Source organism: Archocentrus centrarchus, chromosome 10 (genome assembly GCF_007364275.1).
Source record: "Archocentrus centrarchus isolate MPI-CPG fArcCen1 chromosome 10, fArcCen1, whole genome shotgun sequence".
Classification (NCBI taxonomy): Eukaryota; Metazoa; Chordata; class Actinopteri; order Cichliformes; family Cichlidae; genus Archocentrus; species Archocentrus centrarchus.
Genome location: NC_044355.1, coordinates 25,251,423 through 25,278,637, shown reverse-complemented (window position 1 = coordinate 25,278,637; position 27,215 = coordinate 25,251,423). Strand labels below are relative to the sequence as shown.

Sequence of the window (27,215 nt, the reverse complement as noted above, 5' to 3'; positions counted from 1 at the left end):
ACCCATGGCTTTAGAGCCAGGCTCCAGCTGGGATCTGAACCAGGAACCTTCTTCTGATGAGGTAATAGTACTAACCACTACACCACCAGGCCTCTGATGATGAGCAGGTAGTGTACTGTGGGACTGTAATGTTTTTTAGCTGGACACTACCAAGCACTTTGGTGGCCATAGAAAGGAAACAAATATTGCTAAGGCTCTGTTTTACTAAACTGAGAACACGTATTAATCAAAATGCACCTTGTGTGCACATTTTTATTATTTTGTGCAGAGCTTATGACTAATTTTGACAATATAGGTATGTAAATAAAGAGAGCAGAGCAGCTTTTCACCCAAATCTAGCATGCAAACCAGCCAAGGGGAGCTTGGCCCTTATGATTTGTGAAATTAATAAGGGGGGGGGCTTGAAGCTCCACTTTAACCAGGTTTTCAGTGCACACAGGACAAAGTTTAAACATCAGTTATTTTCCACATTTGAGCACCAAAAACATTCCAGTAGCCAAAACTTCATGTGCTAAAAATTCCAGAGGCCCACACACAGACATGTCTGTAGTTGTGTTTGTTGCTTTCAGCTGTTTGTAGGATTCTTTTCTCTGAATTTATGCAATACCTGCAGTTTCATGGGGTTACCTGGAATCGCAGGATCCATTTGTGCATCCCCAAAGCAAGAATATTGTACACATTTATGCATGTGACAGAATGCATGAGTATTAATAATAAAATAAGAGTACTCAAGCGAGGTTCCAGAAGTAAAAATCATTTTCATATTCTCCACAGGGATATTGATTATGAGCCATTATACAATATCATGAAATGATGGTATGTGCTCCAGTAGAAACCACAAATCTGTAAATCAACCTTGTTTTTTATTTGTTTTACTTGAAATGAATTACTGTACCCTTGATGCCACATTGAAACAGCGACGTCTCCCATTGGTGGAGGTCGCTGTTACCATGGAAATTTTTAGGATGGGGAGTTCCTTCAACGTTAAAAATAATGAGGTAAACAGTCTTGCACCTTCTTGTCCCATTTTCCTTTATTTTATTTTTTTTAAACCAAATCAAATCTTTTTATTTACCATGTAGCTGGTTGGCTTGACTCAAGGCTTAAAACTCATTATTAGGATTTCTGAAATGTCAATGGAGAAAATGAATAGAAAATTCACTTCCAAAACTAAAGCCCTTATAAAATGAGTGGTCACTTTTGAGCTCTAGAGGGTAAAAGATGATTAAATGCTCCATAGAGCAAGGCATTATTGTCTGTCACACTGTGACTACCAGCGACACCTGTCACATCAACTCCAGACAGAAATATATCATTGAGCCCATTGTTATGAGAATATATTAACTTGATGGTTTACTCATTGTTGAATAGGGCATGATAACAGGGAGTAAAAGTTCAATTTTCTACCAAGCATCAACCTAAACATGTCTGTTGAGGACAGTTCTTTAAAAAAAAAAATCCAGTCTGGCACACTCACTTGTTGGTTTTTATTTTGAGGTCTCTGCCTTTCTGAAGCTCATGTCCATCTTTGTACCAGCGGAAGGAAGGGCTGGGATTCCCCGACGCCTCACACTTCAAGTACAGCTTGTCCCCTTCCATCAGAGACTGGCCTCGCATCAGCCGCAACTTAGGAGCAGAGGCTGGATGGAGAGAGGCACAGACACAAATTGAGAGAGGGACAGAGAAAGGGAGGAAAGTAAGGGGGTGGGGGGCAGAGAAAGAAAAATCAAAGCTTGCATTATTGAAACAAATGACAGACATTCAATTAATCTATAAATGTAATTATCTGAGTGCGCCTTTTTCCCTTGGTGTGTATGTTTCTTTGAGTGTGTGCTCATGTGCATAACAAATGGAAATCTATAAGGCAGGGTTTAGATGTTAAGGTCAAAACATGTGCCAACAGGTCAGAGTTAACTCAAAGAAGAAACACAGACACACAAGCATTCCTTGGCTCCAAAGCTTAACCTTAACCCAAACCTAATTCTTTAAACCTAGAACAGCTCAACATGTCTTTGACTTCCACAAATGTCCTTACTCTGGAAGTCTAAAAGTTAAATTGGCCCTCACAAAGATAGACATGTAAGGACACACACAGAGAGGAATGGCACTATGGTAAGGTGGTCTGAATCCTGAAAGGCAAAGACAAACTGAAAGCTTGTATTGAAAAAAAAAAAAAAAGTCTTGCCTCAGAAACTCTCTGCAGTAGATTTTCACTATAGAGCTGTGTGTGTGTGTGTGTGTGTGAGAGCGCGCGCTTCATCAGTCCCAGGAGTCTTTCACTCTCTCTCTTCTCTCCTTAAAAACTACAACAGACTGCATCACTGACACCAGCACAGGCAACACAAGCACACAGAAGCTAAAGCAAAGAGACAGCTCAGCACCATCTACTACCATTTATATATACACACACACACACACACACACACACACACACACACACACACACACACACACACACACACACACACACACACAAGCATTGAAACACATTTTACCCCACATGTGCACACACACATATAGTGCAGTGATAGGACATGCTTGATCAAATGCAAGACAACTGTTGTATAGGTTCCTCATAGCACTGCTGCAGCTTCCATGACTCCTCACATAGATGCAGTAAATACACTACAGCTTTAGCCATCTATATGAAACTGTAAGTCAATATATGTTTGTTTACATCCTGTCAGTTGTGCAAATATGATGACTATAGTTTTAGTTCCTGTTTGAAGGTTAGTTTTCTTTCATGCTTTGTGTTAGTTTATGTCCTGCTTCGTGATTGTCTTAATCACTTTAACCTGTGCATCTGTGTCCGGTTTCCCTCCTGTGTCTAATTCCTAATCAGCCCTCTGTGTATATAGTCCAGTCTTCCCCGTTCTTTGTCAACATATCTGGCATGCTCCCCTCAGTCCTAGCTGTCCAGTTTTGTTTTTTTTCCGCCCGTGTGATTTCAATGCATATACATGTTCTTTTGACTGAACTTAATGTGTTTGGGAGTTTTGATGAGCTATGATAAAGGCTTGCCTTCAGTTTAATATTCAGCCTTCAGTTTCCTGCATTTGAGTCCACTTCTTTAAAAAGTCCCTCATGTCCATTTCAAAATTTTAGCAATCTCCCTCCAGCAATTTGCTGACATTTGTGAGTTCTCATATTGATGCTCTCTCTCTCTATATATATATACATATATATGTGTGTGTGTATATATATATATATATATATATTTTTTTTTTTTTTTTTTTTTTTTAATTCAAACACTGCATTGAAAAAGTAGCCAGAAATGCACAGGAGGAAGTGATGGTACTGAACAATGGCAATAGTTGCTGGCTGCATCAATGTGACATCAAGTTCCATTTCTAGGGTGGTGCGCATTAAGTTACGCTGTAAGTTACGGCGTAGGATTTCAGAGGGGTTTGCAGTTATGATGTAGATACACCATGGATTTCCCACTTAAGTATAAATCCCCAGTAAGTTCTTCTCAAGCTTCAAATAAATTAGATGTTGTGGCCATGACTGGTTTCCTTTATTTATGGGACTTCTTCCTGTGCCAGAACACAGTCCCCCAAATGCTCACCAACCTGTCACGTGCACATTTTTCCCTAGTCATTTGAGGTTAAAAGGGGGTTGCTGACTAGTCTCTAGGCCTGCGTGACTGAGGCTTAGAAATCGATTTCACAGTGACAGCCAGCAACCACTCCCAACTAGTCTCAGAATACACATTTTTCCCTAGTTAGCAGAGGTTTCCAGGGGGTCACTGACTGGTCTCTAAGCCTATGTGACTGGGGCCTGAAGTGGCACTGACAATTGACTACTGTAGATGACTTTAAATGTAACCGCTCTCCCTGAAAATTGGCAAATGACTTTAATCAATACAACAAATGTTGAGTTAGCTTATCTTCTCATAAGTTCCCACAGATGTTATATTAAAGGTGAATAACGTCACCATGACCTACACATTTTCGCCACGTTGGTGTTTTAAAACTGGATTGGTGAGTGAGGGGTGGATCCAACTGAGAAACCCAGGGATGCTCATATTGTAGCGACTTGTCAGTCAGAAGGTAGGCCTGCCCTATAGCACCCTGCCATAGCGTTCTTTTTTACTCTAATGGGGACCATAATTTACAAAATGAACACGCTGCAGCAGCTGAGACCAAAAACTCATCAGGGAAAAGTTTCCTGACCCCTGCTGGTCATTAAAAAGAATGCAGGTTTAAGGTAATTCCACCCAGGTCTTAAAAGCGAAGACTCCATTTTTATATGTATTCCATCTAAGTTCCAACTCCCCCATGGCTATATATAATAAAAAATGAGTTGTTTGGCAAAAATAAATACAGAAGACATCTTGTGATATTTTTTCTTTTTCATTTATTGCAACAAATCTCATGATAACCTAAAGCCACGATCCAGCTAAGAAATACTTTGTGTGTATCCAAATTGTGATATATTTCATTTCTGTAAGCTTTACTGATGTCCTAAAATTATTAAGAAAAAGTTTGTCACACTATTGCACTCTGTTGACGTTGTAGTTTATTTTTATCTACTTTCTATCCAGTCAAAAGCATCTTCTATGGCATCACGCCAAAAATAGTCTATAAAGAATTCACTGACTGCTCTTGTTTGTGTAACTTTCACTAAAAACTACACACACCATCTGTTTTTAAAAACTGTCTTGCTCTTTTAGAATATGACTCTTTGTGAACTGTTTTTAAGCCAAATGGTTTGGTGCTGAATACCATAGATGAAACAGGAAATCACACAGGTGGAAGTTAGTCTAGGCAAAAAAAAAAAAACACAAACTGAAAAGTAGATCCTCCATGCAGCACCATCCAAACAGCTTGCAGTTATATAAGTGAGATTCAAGTATGTGTTTGTGACTCACAACAGAACAAGCAGCATGTCTTAAATCGCTTTTTTTTTTTTTTTTTACATTTAGTGACATTTAGTCTTGTCACAGTCTCGACACACACCATCGATGTGCAATTCCACGTCACGCCAAAGCAAATCATCCCGGCATCACCACATGCTGTCTCTTTCTCACTCCATGGCTCCTGGCTAGTACTGAGTTATGCTCAATAACAGTGTAGCCATCATCTACACAGTTATCATACATATTTTAGAAAATTTGCTTGCTATTTTTTTTAACAAGGCTCCACACGCCACTGTCTCAATTAGGACCACATCTGTTGACCATGATGTTTGACTTAATCTCATAACCAACACTGCGCTTATGACATTAGCAATGCATGACTTGATGTCTTCACTATAACAACGGCTCAAAAATGTAGAATTATCATCTGGTGCAATTTACCTCATTCTCTAGCTCATTTTAGCATCTTTCAGCTCATTGTTTTGGTTTTAGTTTTTTAGAGCTCATACTCTTGTCTGGATCAAGCTTTACCTCTTCCCACTTTCCTCTGATTGGTGGCCCCTCACAAACAGAACGTTTGAGTAGCAGGTGGGCGGGGCTGCTGTGCTCACATTCAGAGCTGTGTGCCTGAGATGACCGCATTAAAGGTATTCACCCTCCGTGACATCATACAAAACCAAGAGTGGAAAAAAATTACGGGGCCTGAGCTTTTTGTTCACAGGGATTATTTGAATGTACACGGACCTCGTAATTTGAAACTTTGGCCATGTTTAATATGAGGATCCTCAAATGTAACAGTATATACATATGTGGAAACTTGATTTGTTCTACCGGGGTAAAAAGGGGTTCTTCCTGTTCCTTCCTTTCACAATAAAAAGCTCTGTCATACATAAAGTAACAGCAAAACACTAACTTCATTTGTATAATTATTCGTTAAACCATGAACAATAACATATTAACATTTATTTACTATTATTTTAATAGTACTACGTGCCACCAGTGGTATAGTAGTTAACACATTTGCTCAAAAGGTTGCTGATTCAATTCTAGCCGAAGACACAATCCCCTTCGGGTTGCATCAAGGGAACAGCTGAAAGTATCTTCTTCTTCTTTTTTAAAAGAATTTGTAGTACTGTAAAAGTGAGAGTAAACATTTATTTCCAGTATGGTACAAATATGCCACAGATATATAACAGTTAATAACCTAAAGTGTGGCTTTAATTCAAGCTTTCCTTTATGAAACACACTCACACACTAAAGGAGAAGCGAGCGAACCGCAATAGTCTTGATTTACGGCGCCATAAAGACACTAGGCAAGTCGTGTGCATGTTGTGCTTCCTCGCATTTGGCGAAAGCAAATATTTCTCTAGCTTCTGGCTGTATTTGTCATGTATTGAGAAACAAGGATGAAAAAAAAGAAATGGTAATGTTTCTCTATCTCCTGGATATACAGATAATCAATCTAAAATTTTTGCTAACAGTGACTGTTTAACAAACAACTCTTCCAGTGAAGGTTATTGCAATTATCTTTGTTTATCTTGTTTTTTGTTTTAAGCTTCTTAAAAGTTTATCTGACTTCTGCTTCTGTCAGTCTTCTAGTCACCAGCCTGCAGTCTCTCTATGACAGCCACTTTTTCACCCCACCTTTGAGTATGGCCTTTCAGAACCTTCTCATGTGGTCCACAGGTACATAGGAAAATATGTCATTTAATGTGTCACACATAATTACTTCAATTTGAAATAAGTGGTTAGGTGGTTAGCGCGAGCTACAGTGAAACATTCTGTGTGTAACTTCTGTTACTAGGTTGCTTTATTATATTGGCAAAAATGCATAAAAATGCTCCAGACATGACAAATTATCTTCTATAGGACCCTGAGCAACCCACTGCTGTTTTTGTCCTGCATTTTGCTCTGGATATTTTGCAGGAGACGGAAAGGAAATCATGGGAACTGTAATCTAATGACAATGTACCATACGTGGAAAAGAGATGAGATTTCATTGTGGGAGGGGCGACATTAGGCCAATTCCAGCAGTACAGATCTGACATTTAGTTTCACAATGACAAAATACCTCTGAGAATAATAATCTTTGTTTGTATTACACTTTTCACAAGCAAGTTACAAAGTGCTTCACAGTCAGTAAGTACATTAGAAATAATCAAGAGTAAATTAACTAGAAATGCCACCAAACAACAGAAAGAAAACAGAGCAGCAAATAATGCAGCAAAATATCCCAAAAAAAAAACAAAAAAACACCAAAAATCTTCCTTTTTCTTTAAAAAAAAAAAAGATGTCAGCATTAAGAAGAACACATTAAAGTCTGGAGGAGTCAAGGTGTTGCACTACAGCACTACAGCTTTACTCCACACACACTGCAGTTTCTAACATGTATCATTTCACTGTGGGAAGGAAGCACGGGGAAAAAAAAAACAGACAGAAACGATGACTGTGACTTCTCAGAAGCCGGAGAGTTCATTTGAAATATGTGTGGGAGAAATGGGAGTGAGGTGTTAAAATGAAATTTAGGTCTTTGCAGATTAGAATATTTTTCTAAAGCTTGGCAATACGCACACGCGAGTAGGAGGTTAAGACACACAGGAGGAGAAGCAGAGGACGGCCAGTTTGTCCACACATCCGGTGTTAAATAACATTCAATCCTTCTGTCAATCTGTTAATCAATCCGTTCAATCACATTTACAGGAGCATCCAGTTTTGGATCTAACATCTTACAAAGTAGTACATAAGAGTACTTAGATTACTTTCTGCTTGTAATGAGTAATATTAGTTTTGTAATCAGACATCTAGTTACTTTTTTCAAATAATAAATCAGTTTCTATTAAAAATGTTACCGTATTTGTTGGGACAAAAGGTGAAAAAAAAAAAAAAAAAAAAAAAAATATATATATATATATATATATATATATATATATATATATATATATATATATATATATACACATATACATATATATATATATATATATATACATATATGACATATGCAGTGTTTCGGTGTCCCTCTGACTCTTGGGCAGCTACTGCGTACTGATGGAACATATCCAGTCCTACAGTTGTGTCAGCTAGGTCAGCTAGCTTGATAGAAGAGAGGACAGCCTTCACATTATGGAAGTATATGCATCATTTTTGCGAGGGGGTAACAATAAGTCTCTGTCAGCTGCTGAGGAGCTATTCTTTACACTTTGAGGATGCACTTGGAGGTTCCACAACACTGGAACCCTTTGAGAAGGACAAGGAAACAGAAGGAGAAGGTGCTACAGCTCTGGAACCACAACCTTTAGCTCTGCTAAAGCTGTCACTCTGAGGGAAATTAAGAAGCTTGTTGCTGGTTACGTGGTGGAGGAGACACTAACATCCACTCTCTATGCAATGAGCTAAACTGAGTACATGCTGAGGTCACTGTAAAGTGGGCTACAATCGACAATATAACAAACGTGAAAGGTAACTGCGAAAGGATGGTTTCTTTTCTCAGCAGGTAGAGTTGCAATGTTACAGTGTAGGAGTCGGTGGAAGGAGACACGAGCAGGTATGTAGTCTCAGCTTTATTAGGTAAACTCACAACCTACTACAACTCCAAATATAACTCCTGCAAAAGGAGGAGTCAAGCCCTTTTATCCCAGGCCTCTCTCTCCCGCCTTTTCCCTATCTATTCCGGTCTCTCTCTTCGCAATAAGAGCTTGGGGCAATCTGGTGTGAAATGTGCATATATGTGGCCACCACACAGGCCCCCCCTGAACACACAGAATGGCAAACAATACAATAATAAAAACAGCAACCATTTTCAACTCAACATAGCAAAAATAAAATACCACATCAAGAGTATCTCCTAGGGGGTTTAACAAGGCGGCCACTACGGCTGTGCTTGGCGACCACAGGTGGTGAAAACGAGGGAGGGGCATAGCCCCGACTACGGCGAGACTGCCCCCTCGCAGGGGAAAAAACAGCAGCTGGGGGCAGGTCCTCCGAGTGAGGCATAGAAACGGGAGGACGACCGCGGCGCGGAGGTTGGGCCAACTCAATAGGACCATCCGGAAACATGTGAGCAGGCTTAAGGCGATCCACCGAAACCCGCTCCTGACGACCTCCCAGCTCAACCAAAAAATCCTTAGGTCCCACCTCTAGCACACGGAATGGACCATCATAAGGAGGTCGAAGTGGAGAACGGTGCGCGTCATGGCGGATAAAAATGTACTTGGCAGACATCAGGTCCTTTGGCACATATGACTGTGGAAGGCAGTGATGCGCCGCTACTGGGGCCAAAAACCTATCATTCCCCGGGAAAACCGGCCCGCTCCTTTTGTCGGCCCCCGAAGCAGATGCACCAGGAAGGAATTCCCCTGGAACCCTCAAAGGCTGGCCCAGGACCAGCTCGGCTGAAGAAGACTGCAGGTCCTCCTTAGGTGTCGCACGCAGGCCCAGCAGGACCCAAGGAAGGCGGTCAACCCAGCTGCTGTCCACCAGCGCAGCCCGTAAGGCAGCCTTCATGGTACGGTGGAACCTCTCGCAAAGGCCATTGGACTGCGGGTGGTACGCGGTAGTGCGATGGAGTCTGACGCCAAGGTTCTCCGCCACAGCAGTCCACAGCTCAGACGTGAACTGAGGACCCCTGTCAGATGTCAAGTCAAGCGGTACGCCAAACCGAGATACCCAGGAGGAGACGAACGCACGAGCAACATCTGCTGAGGTGGTTGACGCCAAAGGAACTGCTTCAGGCCACCGAGTCGTCCTGTCCACCATTGTCAGGAGATGGGTGAAACCCCGGGAAGGGGGAAATGGACCTACCAGGTCTACATGGACATGTTCGAACCTTCTCTGTGGTATGGGAAAGTGCTCCAGAGGGGATTTGGTGTGTCGTTGCACTTTGGCGCGCTGACAAGCAACACATGAGGAAGCCCACGCCCTGACCTCTTTCCGGAGGCCGGGCCACACAAACTTGGCCCCTACCAACTTAACTGAGGCTTTAACTCCTGGGTGCGAAAGAGAATGAACTGCCTCAAAAACCCGCCGACGCCAGCAAGCAGGAACCAAGGGGCGAGGCCTTCCCAATGAGACGTCGCAAAGTAGGGTTACGCCACTATCCTGAAATGAGACATCTTCCAAACGCAAACTGGACTCGGCCGCCTTAAAAGCCTGAATCTCCGTATCCGTAAGTTGGTCGGCAGCCATGGCAGAGTAGTCCACTCCCAAATGCACAGAACTAACCTGCGCCCTGGACAGACAGTCAGCCACCCGATTACACTTGCCGGCGACGTGCTGAATGTCAGTGGTAAACTCTGAAATAGCAGAAAGCTGCCGTTGCTGCCGTGCAGTCCATGGTTCTGAAACCTTTGCCATGGCAAATGTGAGAGGTTTGTGGTCTAAAAAAGCGGTAAAGTCACGGCCCTCAAGCAGGAACCGGAAATGACGCGTCGCGAGAAAAAGGGCAAGGAGCTCCCTGTCAAACGTACTGTACTTTCTCTCCGCATCCCGAAGCTTCCTGCTAAAAAAGGCGAGGGGCTGCCAAGCACCACCCACCCATTGTTCGCACACGGCCCCGACTGCAAAATCGGAGGCATCGGTAGTAAGGGCAACAGGCGCCTCGGGAGACGGGTGGGCCAGCAGGGCAGCGTTGGCAAGAGCAGCTTTGGCACTGTCAAATGCCTGCACCCGCTCAGGTGTCCACTCTATCTCTTGGTTGCCTTTCTTGCCCTTAAGTGCATTGTACAGAGGGTGCATGAGGTGAGCAGCCCGGGGGATGAAACGGTTATAAAAGTTCACCATCCCCAAAAACTCCTGCAGGGGCTTCACTGAGGAAGGGCGCGGAAAAGCAGAAACCGCCTCCACCTTAGCGGGCAGGGGAAACGCCCCTTGGGGCGAAACGAGGTGTCCCAAAAACTCTATGGCCGGCAGACCGAACTGGCATTTAGCTGGATTCACAATCAAACCGTGCTCACTGAGACGCTCAAACAACTGGCGGAGGTGCACTGAATGCTCCGCGGCGGAAGGGCTGGCAACCAGTATGTCATCCAGATAGACGAACAAAAATGGCATACCACGCAAAACGGAGTCCATGAGGCGCTGAAACGTCTGTGCCGCGCCCTTCAGACCGAAGGGCATTCGCAAAAACTCGAAAAGGCCAAAAGGAGTGATAACCGCGGTCTTGGGCACATCACGCGGATGGACAGGAACCTGATGGTATCCCCTCACCAAATCCACCTTTGAAAAAATAGTTGCCCCCGCAAGATGAACCGAAAAATCTTGAATGTGGGGAACCGGGTACCTGTCATTAGTCGTCGCATTATTAAGGCGCCTAAAATCCCCACAAGGGCGCCACCCACCGTCAGCTTTAGGGACCATGTGCAACGGGGACGCCCACGGGCTGTTTGAGCGGCGCACAATACCAAGGCGCTCCATGTTTGCAAACTCCTCCCTGGCTATCGCTAACTTCGCGGCATCGAGACGGCGTGCACGCGCAAAAACCGGCGGACCCACAGTGGTAATGTAATGCTCCACACCATGTTTAGCTACGGCTGCAGAGAAGGTGGGAACCGTGAGGGTGGGAAACTCGGCAAGCAAACGCTGGTACTCATCACCTGTGGCAAGCATGTTAGCGAGGGGCAGGGGGCCAGGACTACCAAGTGTACAGGGGTAGGTATCAAAAGACACAGCATCTATCAAGCACCTATTAGCTACATCGACCAACAACCTGAAAGCACACAAGAAATCAGCGCCGAGTATAGGTACTGACACAGACGCTATCACAAAGTCCCAGTTAAACTGACGTCCCTTGAAACACACAGTCACCAACCTCATTCCATATGTGCGAATGGGGGTACCGTTCGCCGCGTCCAGCAGGGGTCCGTGACATTGTCCCAAGGCGTCCGCAGCTGAAGCCGGCATGATGCTACGCTGAGCACCCGAGTCCACAAGCAGACGGCGTCCCGAAGCAGTGTCCTCAATGAAGAGCAGCTTGTCCGAGCTGCCAGCGCACACAGCTGCTAGTGAGCACCGGCCCTCTCGTTTCCCTGGTGCTGGAAGGTACACGGCGGAATGCAGCGCTTCGCCTTCACTCCGAACCGGCGATGATAGAAGCAGAGCACGCTCTCCTTCCTCCGGCGCTCTGCGACGGCGGCCACAGCACCAGCTTCTCTAGCCTCCGTCCCTTGTAGAGCCGCACTCGGTAAAAGTGCATGCACACCGGAATGCCTGGATGCCAGCAAAATCTTGTCCGCCTCTTCAGCTAGCCCGCGGTAATCCTTGGCCCGTATCAGAGCGGAGCTGGCTAGCGCGGTGCGCACGGGAGGGGGGAGCTGGCGCAGGAACAGATGCGTAAAGAGAAACGAAGCGTCGCCCGGGCCGAGCAGAGCCAGCATGTGCTCCATCAGCTCGGAGGGTTTACCATCTCCCAAGCCATTCAGGGACAACAGGCGATCAGCCCGCTCTTCGTCTGAAAGCTGATAAATCCGCAGCAGGTTCTCCTTCAGCGCTCCATACTTGTTAGCAGGCGGCGGGTCCCGGAGCAGTCCCATCAGCCGGCGGGTAGAAGCAGAGTCCAGCGCCGCGACGACATGGTAATACTTGGTGTCGTCTGAGGTGATCCCGCGGAGGTGAAACTGGGCCTCCACATGCTGGAACCAAGGCTCTGGATCGTGCTGCCAGAACTCCGGGAGCTTGACCGTGGCCGCAAAAATAGCGGGAGAAACGGCGGCGGCTGGTGAGGAAACGGCGGCGGCTGGTGAGGAAACAGCGGCCGCTGAGCTGTCGTCAGCAGACATGTTCTTTAGTCGGGGTCACCAATGTAGGAGTCGGTGGAAGGAGACACGAGCAGGTATGTAGTCTCAGCTTTATTAGGTAAACTCACAACCTACTACAACTCCAAATATAACTCCTGCAAAAGGAGGAGTCAAGCCCTTTTATCCCAGGCCTCTCTCTCCCGCCTTTTCCCTATCTATTCCGGTCTCTCTCTTCGCAATAAGAGCTTGGGGCATTCTGGTGTGAAATGTGCATATATGTGGCCACCACAACAGATTATTTTTTAACAGAGATATGTTTATTATAAACTAACATTACCCAACACTTGTGGTCTGCAAGATGGTCATTGCAAAATAAAAAAAACTTCCATTTGTTGGGAGCTGGTGAGAAAATGAGACTCTCATATCTGTTCTTTAAAACCCTTTGAGACCTACAATAGAACAAGTCTGCCATACCATATTGTTACAGTTATACAGGCTGTAGTACCATCGTGTGGAATATTACAACTCACTATACATCAATAGAACCTTCAGAACCATAATTATAATAATATTAGGGGTGGGACTTTAACGCGTTAATTTCGATTAATTAATTACGGGGAAATTAACGCGTTAAAAATTTTAACGCATTTTAATCGCACTTTGCACCGTGGAACGTTTCTCAGTGCGCGAGTTCCCGGCATACAGATTATATCGACGCACAATGTCCAAATTAGGGGCCGCATCCTGCGAAGGACCCGGCCCACGTCTTTCGCAGCCCACGAACACCACAAAGGCCGGAAGTGAGCAGCTAGCCTTCATATCAGCTGCCGTCACCTCTGCGTAGCTCATGTCGCCTAGCAACCGTGAGTGCGAAGCACAGCTGTGAAAAAGCAGGTGTTAAACGGAGAATGAACTTTTTCTCCTTTTTGTGGTTTAATTTTAAGTCTTTAATTCAAAATAAGCTGTTAAATCAAGCATAACACATTTCAACATCAAGGAATACAGCTGAGCTAATGATTAATTTCCAATTATAACAAGTGAGACATTAATGTTGAATAAAACTATCCAGTTATGATGCTTAACTTTAATTTCAGGAGTTTGCTTATCACAGGAGCACTTCCACCCTTCGTTGGTCTGTGTAGTAGACTGGTGGGAAAATAAACAACATTTTGAAGTTTAAGCTTATGTATATTGATTTATTCATCAACTAAACTTAAATTAATATTTCTCATGTCAAATATTGAAATGCGATTAAAATGCGATTAATTTCGATTAATTAATTACAAAGCTTGTAATTAATTCGATTAATTTTTTTAATCGAGTCCCACCCCTAAATAATATGTATCAAGGTAATCCATAGTAACTACATAAGGTAGCTAAAGACTGCACTAACCCACAGAGAAACTGAAAACCATTTTCTGTATCAACATATTATGCTAGATACAGAAATGCCATAACTGTACGGGCTAATGCACATGATAAAGCGCATGGAGTACGTGTTGTTGTTAGCGCTTTCTACATGATTTTTGGGAACCCGTTAGAGGAAGGATACAGTGCTCTGGGACACACTGAATGCATCATATGTAAGTGTAAATCCTCTGGTTTCATATGCAAAAAGACTTATTTCTCTATCATATATGGTTTCAATTTTTCTGGCATTTAAAAGCAGGCGGCAGTTGAGACCGTTGGCAATCTGGCAGGTCACATGGATTTAATGACAACGACGTAACCTAGCTGAGGCTGAGACTGGGTAAAAGAGGAACCAGCTAGCCTGACTCAATAGCTTGCTATCAAAAGGCTGTATAATTAATATGGTAATTTCCCTAAACCCTAACCCTTATGCCAGTGGTTTCTTTTCTACAAGTATGTCAGGGTCTGCTTAGGTCAGAGTGATGCAGATTTCAAAAGCAGAGGCTGTACACGAGACTATACATGGACGTTGTTGTACCCTCTGATTTGTTGTGATCGCGGTCTTAGACCTGACACTGGACTACAAGAGCATCAAGTATGCATGCGTCCTCCAAGCAGACTAGAAAATAGTTAAATTAGAACTGCTCCTCCATGGTGTCTGCAGCCGATTTACCTAAAAAAGCAACCACTTGAGCCTCTAGGTCCTGCTTGAGGCTGGCTCCAAAAGGGAGTCAAGGTCCATAGACTTCCATGATAAAATAACCTACTTTACAGCATTAAAAGCATGTTTACAGCCTGGTATAGTTTTGACCTCTATAGATACTTACCCCAACATAACAACTGCATCCATTTTGCTACTGGAGTTAAACTGGACTTCATTGTGTGTGCGCTCTGTCGGTGTCCTTTGCAGCATTTTTAATGGATTACCTGACTAATATTATGGATTGCTGTGTGTTACAGACCAACCAAGACGTTTGTCCTTTAGTTTTGGTGAGTAATGTTCTTGTATTTTAGCACTAATTAGCAAGTATGTGTGTCTGTATGTTACACCCACAAAGTTTACGGCTGCAGCTTTTTAACCAAACTTGCTAACATTAGCTAATAACTTAGCATTCTGCCCTTCATCCAAACACGGTTCAAACTTCAAAATGTGGAGTCTAAAACCAGTGAGTGACATCATAGTAGCTGCGTCCATCTTTTCTACTGCCTGTGGTCGACCCTAACGCCGACCCTGATGTAAAAAAGACAATTTGGGGTGGGCGACGTGTGCTTTGTTGAGTGCTCTTCTAATTTCTTAGTTCACTGCTTCTTGGCAATACATCTTAAACCATTGGAAAGCCCATTTATTTCCCCTTAAACAGTGCCACATTTGTAAGGAAAATACATTTACAACAGCGACCGAATACCTTGAACCAGAGAGTCAATAGCAGAATAAGCTGTTTGACACTGGCAGAGAAGATTTGGCAAATTTTTCATGGGTGCTGCTGACATACTCAACTCTGCTGCTCAACCCACAAATGCATTTTCCTTACGACTTACAACATTTAAGGGAAAATAAACAGGCTTTCCAACAGAATAAGATTTATTGCTAAGAAGCATTGTTACAACAAAGACTTAATCGACTAAACACAAATTTACTTGCTTTTTGTTCTTTATATGGGGCCAAGAACTCTAAAGCTCACCAATTAATGAAGAGGGGGGAACTGGAGTACCTGGAGGAAACCCACACAGACACAGGGCGAACACACAAACTCCACACAGAAAGGCCCGAGCCAAGGTGGATTCAAACCCAGACCTTCTAGCTGTGAGGCAGCAGTAAATAATAGTCCACATGCTAAATCTAGTCAGATCACAGGTCAGATTCCAGGTGAGATCAGTGACTTTTTGTTTTAGTTTTGTTTTTTCAGTACTTTTAAACTTAGATCACATTTTAATTGTGTTTTTAGGTACCAATACCTCTCTGTTAGTCTTTTTTAAAGAGTTGCTAGTTTGGGTTTTAAAAAAATCTCATTTTTAGGTTAAAGTTCTTCTGACAGATATCTTGGAAAATATATGGTGCAATCATGCTGAGTGCCAGATAGAAAATGTATCTGGAAAATTTTCCTAAACTGAAACATGATTATTTAGGCACTCAAAGCAGAAAGTTCGTGTTAAATATTGAAACAGCCAGTGCCAACCTGAAGAACAAAACCCTGTTTAATTTTTCAACATTTAACCAGAGCGACAAACGTTCCCTCACCCTTACCGAGGTTTCTTTTTTAGTAGGCTCAAGTTAAACATAGTTACACGTGGGACTCAAAGTTGTATCTTTTGTATGCCAATCACGAAAACGTGACACTTTCTTGACTGGAAAAATTGCCAGTGAACATCACTCAGGCAGCAATTTGCTTCCTCCCTCCTACATTACAAATTAGTCATATAAAAACAGAATTTCTAGGAGCGAAGACTGGAGCAGGATAGACAAAGATTTATTTTTTAAGCTTGTATTTCCTCCTATATGATTGCTCACCCCAGCTCCAGGATTCTTAGCATCAGTCTACTTAGCATCATGTGCGTTTTATGCAGCTGCCACATTTCCTGCTATTAGATTCTATTGTACTTCAAAGAGTACCTGCACACAGGAGTCACAGCTGCATTTAACTTTATTAGCAACATTTCCTCAGCCAGATACCCACGGGAAGGAAATGAGGGTTATTTATAGCCAGTGACATCATAATTATCTAATCACCTCAACGTATATTACCTACACCTGCTGTATACACACATGCAATGACATATCTGAACGGCATCTACACTGGACCATGAAGCTAGTGAATTCAGACGGCTACTTTAAAAACAATATTTTCTTAAGAAAACATACAGCTGGACTAAGTGGCACTGCTGACATATATTTCTACTTGCTTTCAGAAACACATGACTTCTAGGCTATTTTTCAAAGAGTCATACTACTGCAGCAGCTCCACCTAACAACAGTTCATATTAGGCTGGTCACCTGGTGAGTCTGTGAGGCTTTTCGTGGAGCTAAGTGTGGAAATGAGTCGCAGAGTTTGGCCTGAAGTAGCTGTTAGAGGTGAGCCTGGTTACCAATGAGCTTATCCCTCTGTGGGATGCTCTCCTTGGGCAACACGGAGGTTTTGTGATCCAGAGAATGTTAGCTAAAAAAAACCAGAAAGAAATCATCCTTCATGGATATGACATCCACATTTATGACTGTGACGGTGTCGGTTTCACCGAATTATCATAAATTCCCTTTACAATTTTAACCCATTTGAAAGCATTTATGGTAATCCTTCAAGTCGCTTTGGGTACTCAAAGATGCTTATGGAGTTTGCCCTTCAAAACAGCTGACAAACTGAAACTGGATCCAGTGAATATGAGCAATACTGCAGAAAATTTAAAACTGTACCACTGCTTGATGATCATAAACTCCATCCCTGTAATTAACTGTAAAATGTTCTCCATTAAGTGTTAAAACCAGTCTCTCTATGCCAGAAACATGTTCATACCTATAGGTTACATTCAGATGTTAGAGAGATGATGTGTTAAATAAGTAATCCAGTTAATATTCCTATCGTGCCTCATTGCCTAGACCTTCGTTTTCACTGCATTAATTACCAAAAACACATGTAAGACAGCTCAAGCAGGACATTAGACACTTCTTAGAAACATGACTTCCTGCTGTGTTATTTCAGATACTAGATTTGTATTAAAACATGTAACTCTTTAAAAACTAACCACTGAAAGAAGAAGCAGACACATTTGAGGGGCAAGGATCAACTTGGTTCCAAAGAGAGATGCATGCAAAGTGTAAACATACAATGAAAAGAAGATTATAATCGGTTATGACCCATGAACTCATAACCTACTGTCTAATTACTCACCCAGGGCTTCCAATATAGCCAGGGGAAATCAGTGCTTCATATTCCACATGTAGATTTTTATTTACAATTCCAGATACATTTAAAAAGGTTTAAAAAGAGACAAAGCTGATGGTTTCAGGAATGCATACCCATCAATCCTCCTTTGCGCTCCACTTGAACTGTTTACCTGCATGCATCCTAAGCCCGGTCAAACATGTCTGGTCAATCACACTTGGACTACAAGCAGAATATGAACACAAATCAGAAAGTCCCCCCCCCCCCCCCCCCCCCCCCCCCATGTGCTTATAGACACTAAGTCCATAATACATGAAGAAATCATCACTACTGACTCTGTCTCTGTGAGTTTTTACCTATAAAATTATCAGTGAACAGACTGTAAAACATCCAAGTGAGCTAATAAATCCTGTGGGCCCCGTCAGATCCTCCTCCAAGATCTTGCCTATTTTTGGCAGCACTGCTTCCTAACAACCACTGAAAAAACCACTGTGGATGAAACTGAAGTAAATTCCAAATTGACTTAGTTTGGTAATGTTAGCTCAGAGGTTGAGAGGCAGTTTGATAAAGAATTATTCTTGTGACTGCAAACATTAACAAAAGCTAAGCCTGCACAACAGTTATGCATAAAAAGACAGAGAGACTCTGAAATTCATGTGCACGACCACAGTTAGAGTAGATTCACACATCCCACACAGCACAGGCACCAAGCAAGCCATAACAAGTCTAATTCTGCAGCTGCAATTTACACACTGACACAGAAAGTTTCCACAGCTCTGAGCATATGAGTGCATACATGATGTGCACCTGTGCACTTCTGCATCAGCACCGATGGATATGTGTGATTGTGTGATTCTGATTTTGTGTGTGCGCGCTCTTAGTGCGCGCGCTCTTAGTTGCTGATCCAAGCCTTCTGTATCACTGAGTGATGGGAGAATTCCTCAGTGGGAGTATGGAGGGGCTGAGGGGGGTGGTACTGGGGGGAGCCACAAATGGACAGCAGCGCCTGGCCAATAGTCTGTGACCGGCCCGCTCGGCTATCCAATCACACGTGACAGCACTCCAATCAGCCGTCCATCATGAGGTCCTTCTTTCAAGGTCAGCTGATGCTCCCTCCCTCCTCTCCTCCCTCTCTCTGTCCAGAGAAGCAGGCATCAACAAAATTGATCTAATTTCTTGCTAAGCATGATCCAATAACAAAGAGTGATATGGAAGCCAAACCAATTAGGTGTGTTCGCAGGCAGGTATGGCACCCTGGGAAGCCATGGCCAGCCACATGACTGCACACATGGGCTGAATGTGAGTGTGTGAGTGTCAGCTGATAAGATGGTGAGGGAAGACACAGAGCACATTCATAAAATGACATGTGGAGAGGAAGCTGATGCGAGTGTTCGTGTGTTCACGTACAAAAGAGAGAAGCTCCTTCTATCTCATTCTCAGATCAGTGTGATTTCTGCAGCGCACAGCTGTCACCATGGAAACCAGGGAGGGAGCAGGAGAGAGAGAGGATGTTAGGCAGAAAGAAAAGAGAAAATAAGATTGAGTAAGAGTAGGAGAGAGAGAATGTGTGTGAGAGGGAAAAAAAGGAGATGGTTGTTGAATGATAGCAGCCACAACAGGCCTTCATGCACCACCAGCTAACCTCTGCACAGCAGCAATGCCACCCCCCACCCCCACCCCCATGTGCACGAAAATTGCAAACAGAGAATACCTGGCAACTTGTGCATGTGGGTTCTCGCCTGTCACACCCACATTTCATGATTCTGGGTGGGTGTGCGCGCATGGTTTGCGAGAGCGACTGTCAATAAATCATAGCCTTCCTCGGCTTTCTGCCTTTATTTTGTCGTCACGCAAACATCATGCTAATGCACACACGCTGACTTGACCTTGCCTGTTATCTCTGGTGGTGGTGTTCATTGTTCTGTTGGCTGCAGCGAGATCTGTTTAGGTATAAATACACCCTTCAGATTCAACAGAAATCAGTTTTTTCCCCACAAACACACAGCGTAAGAGAGAGAGAGAGCAGTGAGAGGCTGCCTTCCGCTCTAGATGTACAGTCAAGCCTTTTGTAAGAGATGGAAAGAGAAGAGAGTGGGTGTGAGAAAGCCAGGGAGAAGGAGAGGAAGATTCAGGGAGAAGGTTTGACTGAGAGAACCAAAGAAAATGAACTAGATAGATAGATAGATAGATAGATAGATAGATAGATAGATAGATAGATAGATAGATAGATAGATAGATAGATAGATAGAGTTGGTAATGAATAGTTAATGAAAGGCTTGCGGGCAGAACGGTGGGGAAAAGCTATTCTCTCCTTTCTCCTCTTTTTCTGGACTGGGAGTCGTGTGCAAGTCATTCTGTTCCCACCTGTCCTCCATTTATCTTAAACCCCCCCATTTCCTTTTTCCCCCAAACACTTTCTATTCTTTCTCTCACCTCTCCTTCCTTCCATCCATCCACCCACCAACCCACCCTCCATCATCACCACCATCACCGTCACCCATCCACCCCCACTCACACACATCATTAACTGCAGGCTTGTAAAGCAGACTAACAGACACAATTCTCCTGATAAGGGGATTGAAGCATTGATCACATCCGTCCTCCATAAGGAGCTAAAGATTCTATAGAAGAAAGATGTCCCATTGGCCCTCTGAGAGACCAAACACAGACATGGTTAGAAGATTATGTCCTGCTGCAGTTCTGAAAGATAGAACACAGATAGTTCATTCTTACAGTACACCCCAATTTTTTGTTCTTGCTCCCATTTTTTGTGTATGCTGCAGTTATGTTCCTTACAGCACTGGTTTCCACTGTCACACAGATAACACACAGGTCTACTTTATCTGGTGATCAGAGCCCTCCTAAGCTCCTGTTACATTCACGATAAGTGAACGAATGGCATAAAATGGGAAATAAGGACAAAATGAGGTTAATAGTCATCATATAAAGGGACAAAAAGGTGGTCAGAGATCTGTAATTGTTTCAAATCACTACAGCTGGGATCCTTCCCAAAACCAAACTGAGCACATATGTGAGACCTCCACAAACTTCCTTCTGGCTGTAAGCTGAAGGGTTGATTTTAGGTGCTGAGATCCCAGGAAGCAGTGATACCACAAGAAATAAGTCTAAACTATCAATAAGTAGCTGGTTTAAAAAAAAAAAAAGAAGAAGCTTTGGTTAGTCAGTGAAAGAGAAAATAAGAAAACCAGTGAAATGGAAACCTAAACAGTTTTATTAGCAGTTTAATATTACAGGTTTGATCATTCTGATATTAGCAGTTACTGTGCAGCCAGGACAAGTGTTATTAGGCTTCATAGCTTGGGGGTGAAGTTTAATCAGAGACATTAGAAGAAAAAACGAAGCACTTGAAGAACCCTGAACTTTAATCCATGAGAGAATTCAGCAACAGCAAAGATGGAGGCAGACGTCAACGTGTGAAAGGACAGCCGCAGAAACTCCACGGTACGAACTCAGCTCTGCCAAAATCATCCGTGTGCAGCTGTAGAAATGTACTCAAGGCTCCTCAGAATCAGCACTGTTTAACTTGAAGTGATTTTTTTTTTCTCTGTGGTACAAGTAGAATAAATTGTGGCACCTTGGAACTGGCATATGTATAGATACGCATCTATTTACATGTGCTGTGATTAGGGTTATCCAGTCACACAGAATGTATTTGTGGGGTTGGCTATGGCTCAGGAGGTGGAGCAGGTCGTCTTCCAATAGGAAGGTCAGCAGTTTGATGCCCGGTTACTCCAGTCTGCATGTCAGTGTTTCCTTGGGCAAGATACTGAACCCTGAATTGCCCCCGGTGTGTTAAACTGAGGAGGCTGCATGCCAATTAGCTAGCAATGTGTGAGTCACAAATCGTTAGCCAATGAGCATACTCCTCTCATCCTCCCTTCTGGCTCTTAGAATCACCATAAATTTATAAAATGAAGCACATGTTTTATTTATTGGGACCTCTTGAGTGTTTACTGAGGTCACAAAGCAAAGAAGCCATGCGCTATGTAATCTTTTTGCAACAAGAGGAGTCAGCGCCTGCTGGCCGTTAAAGAATGCAGGTCTAACACACTTTGTCACTGGTTTCACTGGTCATGCCTGGAAGCTGCGCCGATCTTTTATCTTTTATACTGTCTATGCTAGAGCCCAACAACCTATATGGGACTTATTATTAAGGCTGAGGGGTAGTTTTGGAGGCGGTGTGGTTGTTGCCTCACAGCAAGAAGGTCCCGTGTTTGAATCCAGGCCGGGGCCTTTCTGTGTAATTTGTGTGGGTTTACTCTGTTTTCCTCCCACAGTGCAAACACATGCAGTTAATGGGGTTTGGTTAATTGGTGATAGGTATGAATGTGAGTGTGAATGGTTGTCTGTCTCTCTGTGTTAGCCCTGTGACAGGCTGGTGACCTGTCCAAGGTGTGCAGCGCCTCTCACCCTATGACAGTTGTGATAGGCTCCAGCCCGACCATGACCCTGAAAAGGATAAGTGGAAACAAATGGGTAGTTTTGGTATTTTAATATAGCTACCTTAAAACAATAAACAAACGCCCCAAGTGTAGGAGTTCAAGTATCTCGGGGTCTTGTTCACGAGTGACGGGAGAAGGGAGCGGAAGATCGACAGACGGATCGGGGCTGCTTCTGCAGTGATGCGGACGCTGCACCGGTCTGTCGTGGTGAAGAGGGAGCTTAGTGTAAAAACGAGGCTCTCGATTTACCGGTCGATCTATGTTCCTACCCTCACCTATGGTCACAAGCTTTGAGTAGTGACCGAAAGAATAAGATCGCGATTACAAGTGGCAGAAATTAGTTTCTTTGAAGGGTGGCTGGCCTCTCCCTTAGAGATAAGGTGAGGAGTGCGGCCATCCGGGAGGGGCTCAGAGTGGAGCCGCTGCTCCTCCACATTGAAAGGAGCCAGTTGAGGTGGCTCGGGCATCTGATTAGGATGCCTCCTGGCCGCCTCTTGGGTGAGGTGTTTCGGGCATGTCCCACCGGGAGGAGGCCCCGTGGTAGACCCAGGACATGCCGGGGAGATTATATCTCTCGGCTGGCCTGGGAACGCCTTGGGGTCCCTCCGGATGAGCTGGAGGAGGTGGCTGGGGACAGGGAGGCCGGGGCTTCTCTGCTTAGGCTCCTGCCCCCGCGACCCGGCCCCGGATAAGCGGAAGAGAATGGATGGATGGATGGATGGAAAACAATAAACATATACAAAGTATGCAGACCACATCAGGTTCACATTGTCATGCAAAGGACAACTCTCTTGCCAAATCAATACAATAAGCATAAATGAAAGTAAAAATTTTTTCCATGTTGTGTGAATTATGAGACCTTTCTGTGTTTTGGCTGCCATTCTCTCTGCTACACATCGACTGGTTTCAGAAGGAAGGCACCACAGCTCAGCGCATCTCTTTTTTAAGCCACACCTTTCTTGTGACGCTCGCATGTTTTGGCTTTTGCAACCAGAGCCAATCAGTAGGCTCCACATGTTGGACAAGAGATAAAAATCCACTCAGTCTCACATAAAGCAGGAAACCTGGTCACCCTAGCTGTGATTGATGAGATCAGATGATGCCATCGAGGGCAACAGCAAGGAGCAAAACACGTTTGAGTAGATAGCACTACGGAAAAAGTGAAAAGCCTTTATTCTGATGAACAAGCTCTGGGCGAAGCGTTTAAAAAAATGTTTTTTGTCTGCGTTCTTTGAATGTGAAAGGTGTTTTGTTCCAATAGGTGAGCGCACAAAAGGGACATAAGAGCAAGCTATTGTTTCAAGAACCTTTACATACAGTGTGTTCATTCAAATTTGGTGTATTTTTGTTTGTTTACTTGAACAGAAATGTCTTTTTTATGTGTGAACACATGGCAGTAAATTACATGCAAGATTTGATTAAAAAAAATAATGACTCACTGGTCTTTTGTTTGACTGGCACTACTGCGCAGGGATGTCCCACTGGCATTTCAACTAAAATTAATGCTTTACACTGAACCGACAAAGGTTTATTGAGGATTAAATCCTTACTTGGCATCTTTGCTCTCTGGCAGCACCAAACAGCGACGAGAGGAACCAGTTTTAGTGTTTGAAGTCGAATCCCAGGAACCCTGTAATGTAACTGTAGTAAACTGATCACTGCGTGCTCTTTAATCAGCCGGTCAGCCTGTGATGCTTCGTACCAAAGGGAGAAGCGCCATAAGAGATGTACTGTGAGCGAGTCCAACTTTCACAGGAGAGAGAGAGAGAGAGCGAACATTTAGTGCCTGCTCAAGTGACAGTCTGTATCTCACTCCTAAACTGTGTTTTGGTCAATAAGAACCCATGTTTGACACTATTTCCATAAGGCTAAAGCATCTATGGAATATATAACAAAGAGGGGGGGCGTGTGAGGCTGATCTAGATTAAAATGTGCTTTTATTTGACATTTGACTTTCATCCAGCCGTGGTCAGAAGAGAGTGCGTGTGAGCAGGCGGATGGGGAGGTGTTACAATTGTACGCTACTGTAAAATTAATCAAAACTATCAGTGTTTAGTAATAATTTATGAAAGTCTGAACAGTGTGGGGAACAGGAGGACAGATGATGTATTCTCTGTCTCGGTCTCCCTATTTTAGTCAAGCACATTCTACCTTGGTCACCGCTCTTCTTTTAAAATATGGATATAACAGTGTTGTATAAATGCTGATGAGCCACACACTGATGGACCAACAGGCAGCAAAGTTGTTTGCACTGTTTTCCAGGTGACACATGACAGGAAAACACTAATGAAGACAGACAGTGAACCTCACTGAAGGCGAAGCAGATGAAGGTACTTGGATGGAAAACCATACTGAGAATAAAAAGAATATATCATGAACTTTTTTTCTGTGCTCTGCAGTCTGTGGTGAGTTCCCTAAATATACATGTACATTAGCTTTACCAGCAAAAAAAAAACAAGAAAGGAAGTAATCTGACCTGACGATTTCATTTCATTGGCAACACAACTTCAAAGAGCTGGACTCAGAACTTTGTCAAACCCAATACAGCTGCTGAAGATGAAGATTTGTTTTGTTTTGTTATCTGGCCATTAGAAAATAGCTTTTCATGAGTTTCACTGATGACAGCCTGCTCATACAGTACCTGATACCCAATCTTAACAGAACCACTGTATTTTAGCCACAGACTAGCAAACATAATTTAGGAAACTATAAGATGTCCCTTATATGCATTTTGGCATTAAAGTTCTTCCATTTTAAGATTTTCACTTGCATGTGCCAAAAAAGTGGGACAAACAAGGGATTTATGTGAACCTAACCTAAGCAACCTGGCAGTTAAAGGGCTAACATGCATTTTCAACTCTGAGTACATCAGTTCGCGCCTGGCATCAGAATGCGTCTCCACACGCATCTCAAGTGACCACTTGGATTTCACTACTTCGCTCTATATGCAAATAAACCGGAACATCAGCCGTCCTTCACTGTGGCCCAGGATATTTGCGTACATGCAATCTCAATGCGTCTTCAGGGCGTGCTGGGTACATGAGTACTAGAGTAGTCCACTTATGATTAGATCACCCAAGATGCGTGTTTACATGCCTGTGAACAGGCTCGTAAACTCCCAGAAAATAAAGTGGGGTGGTATCCTCTGAGGCACTGGGACTTGTGTCTTACAGAGACCAGTTATAATCCTCTGGTGACAATTTTGTGCCTTAATGTAACTGCACAGAAATCAAAGGGTAACCATTCATGTTTTTTTAATGGCAATTGTACAGCATTTTTCTAGTCTTACTGACCACTAAAAGCTTTACCTCTCTCACATCTGAAGTTCAAACTTTCATACCATGAGGCAGCAGCGCTAACCTCTGCACCACCATGCTGCTTATATACAGGACCAGTACACAAGGAGACTGGTCAGAATATTTTATATGTGTTTATTTGAAATAAAGAAGGAAACCTTAAATCTTCTAAGGTAACAGAGAAATTTTTAGTTTACCCAATTTCTTTTTCTATTTAGCCAACTACAGACTGTCTTCTGTACCTTAAAATCTAGAGGAAATAGCTCTAATGTGTACTCTGTTGAAGACCTTTTTGGGCTTCAAAAAAAATACACATAGTAACCTTGTGGTCCAATAATCAGCCCTATTGGTTTTGATTGTACCAGTAGGGACAAAAATGGATTTTTGCTGCACCCACTTGCTGAGAGGGCAGTCTAATACAGAGTCATGGGGGCATAATTTAAAGCACTTCAAATTTAAAAAAATACCAAAAAGTGGGTGCAGTAATTTGTGAATTCTGACCTATCTGAACTGTTGACATACAGTATAATGTAGATGTATAATGTCTACAGTTGCTGTACATGTATTTCTGTTTAAATCAAGCTACTATAGCCTTTTTATTTCACTTTCTACATGTTTTAATGCATAAACAACTGAAACAGTTAAAGTAAACTAATGGCACTGCCTGCTGTGCACTATGCAACTTACCCATTTTAGGGGTTTGGCCATGTTCGGTGTTGTTAAATTGTGAGTCAGTTCTTGATGCAGAGTTTGCAGTTTGCTATGGTTGTCCTTCAAAAGTTCAACGTGTCATCATATTTCAGACCTCTTCTAAGACGTGGTCAAAGCTAGCTTAGTTTACCAACCACTTGGCCTGTGGTTTCACAGATTTTCTTTTTTTAGAGCACACTGGCAAACGTTTCTTGAAATAAAAAAGAGCTCATTATAGCCTTTATTTATAAATCCTCAGTGAATGTTGAGGACAGCCCTGTTATTATGATTTCAGTCAGTGAGCTATGACCATGCACTGACTAATTAATGTCTGACTCATTAATATGAAATAAGAATTTTAAGTCAACACCACATCCATCCATGCATGCATGCCACTATCATGGCTGTAACCAGCTATGAGGTCGCTGTAAATCTTTATTCAAAACAATACAGTAAAAATGAGCACAAATCAATGCATGATGCTTTTACTTTGAAAAGAACAGCCTTACGGTGCTTCTGACTGGATTGTGATTAGAGGGCCAGGTTGATGCATGACACACGACGCATGATGAATGATAACTGGTTGGTTCAGGCAATCAGAGGCCTAAACCAACCAGTTATCAGCCAGCTGAGGTTACTTACTCAGGCACTGAGTGGTACTGAGCCACTGAGTAAGTAACCTTCTCCGCTGTTCTACTTTAATTTCAAGTGAAGGAATAATTCTGTATTTTGTTGTTTCACTGTTTTACACACAACACTCATCTCCCACATTTCTATATACATGGTTGCATCTGCAAAAGTTCTTTACAGTTTAAAAAATTTCTGATTTTTATTGTGCTGCAACCATGGACAGCACAAAGACGGACATAGCTGCTCTGACATCACCAGTT

General features: G+C 43.2%; 1 protein-coding gene across 1 annotated transcript in view; it reads right to left on the bottom strand.

Moving 5' to 3' along the window:
* nrg2b (neuregulin 2b) overlaps positions 1 to 27,215 on the bottom strand; it is a 76,638-nt gene that overhangs the window by 38,248 nt on the left and 11,175 nt on the right. Inside the window, exon 3 of the mRNA XM_030739805.1 lies at positions 1,478 to 1,640. Within this exon, the coding sequence (XP_030595665.1) occupies positions 1,478 to 1,640 (163 nt within the window). The remainder of the gene's footprint in view (positions 1 to 1,477; positions 1,641 to 27,215) is intronic.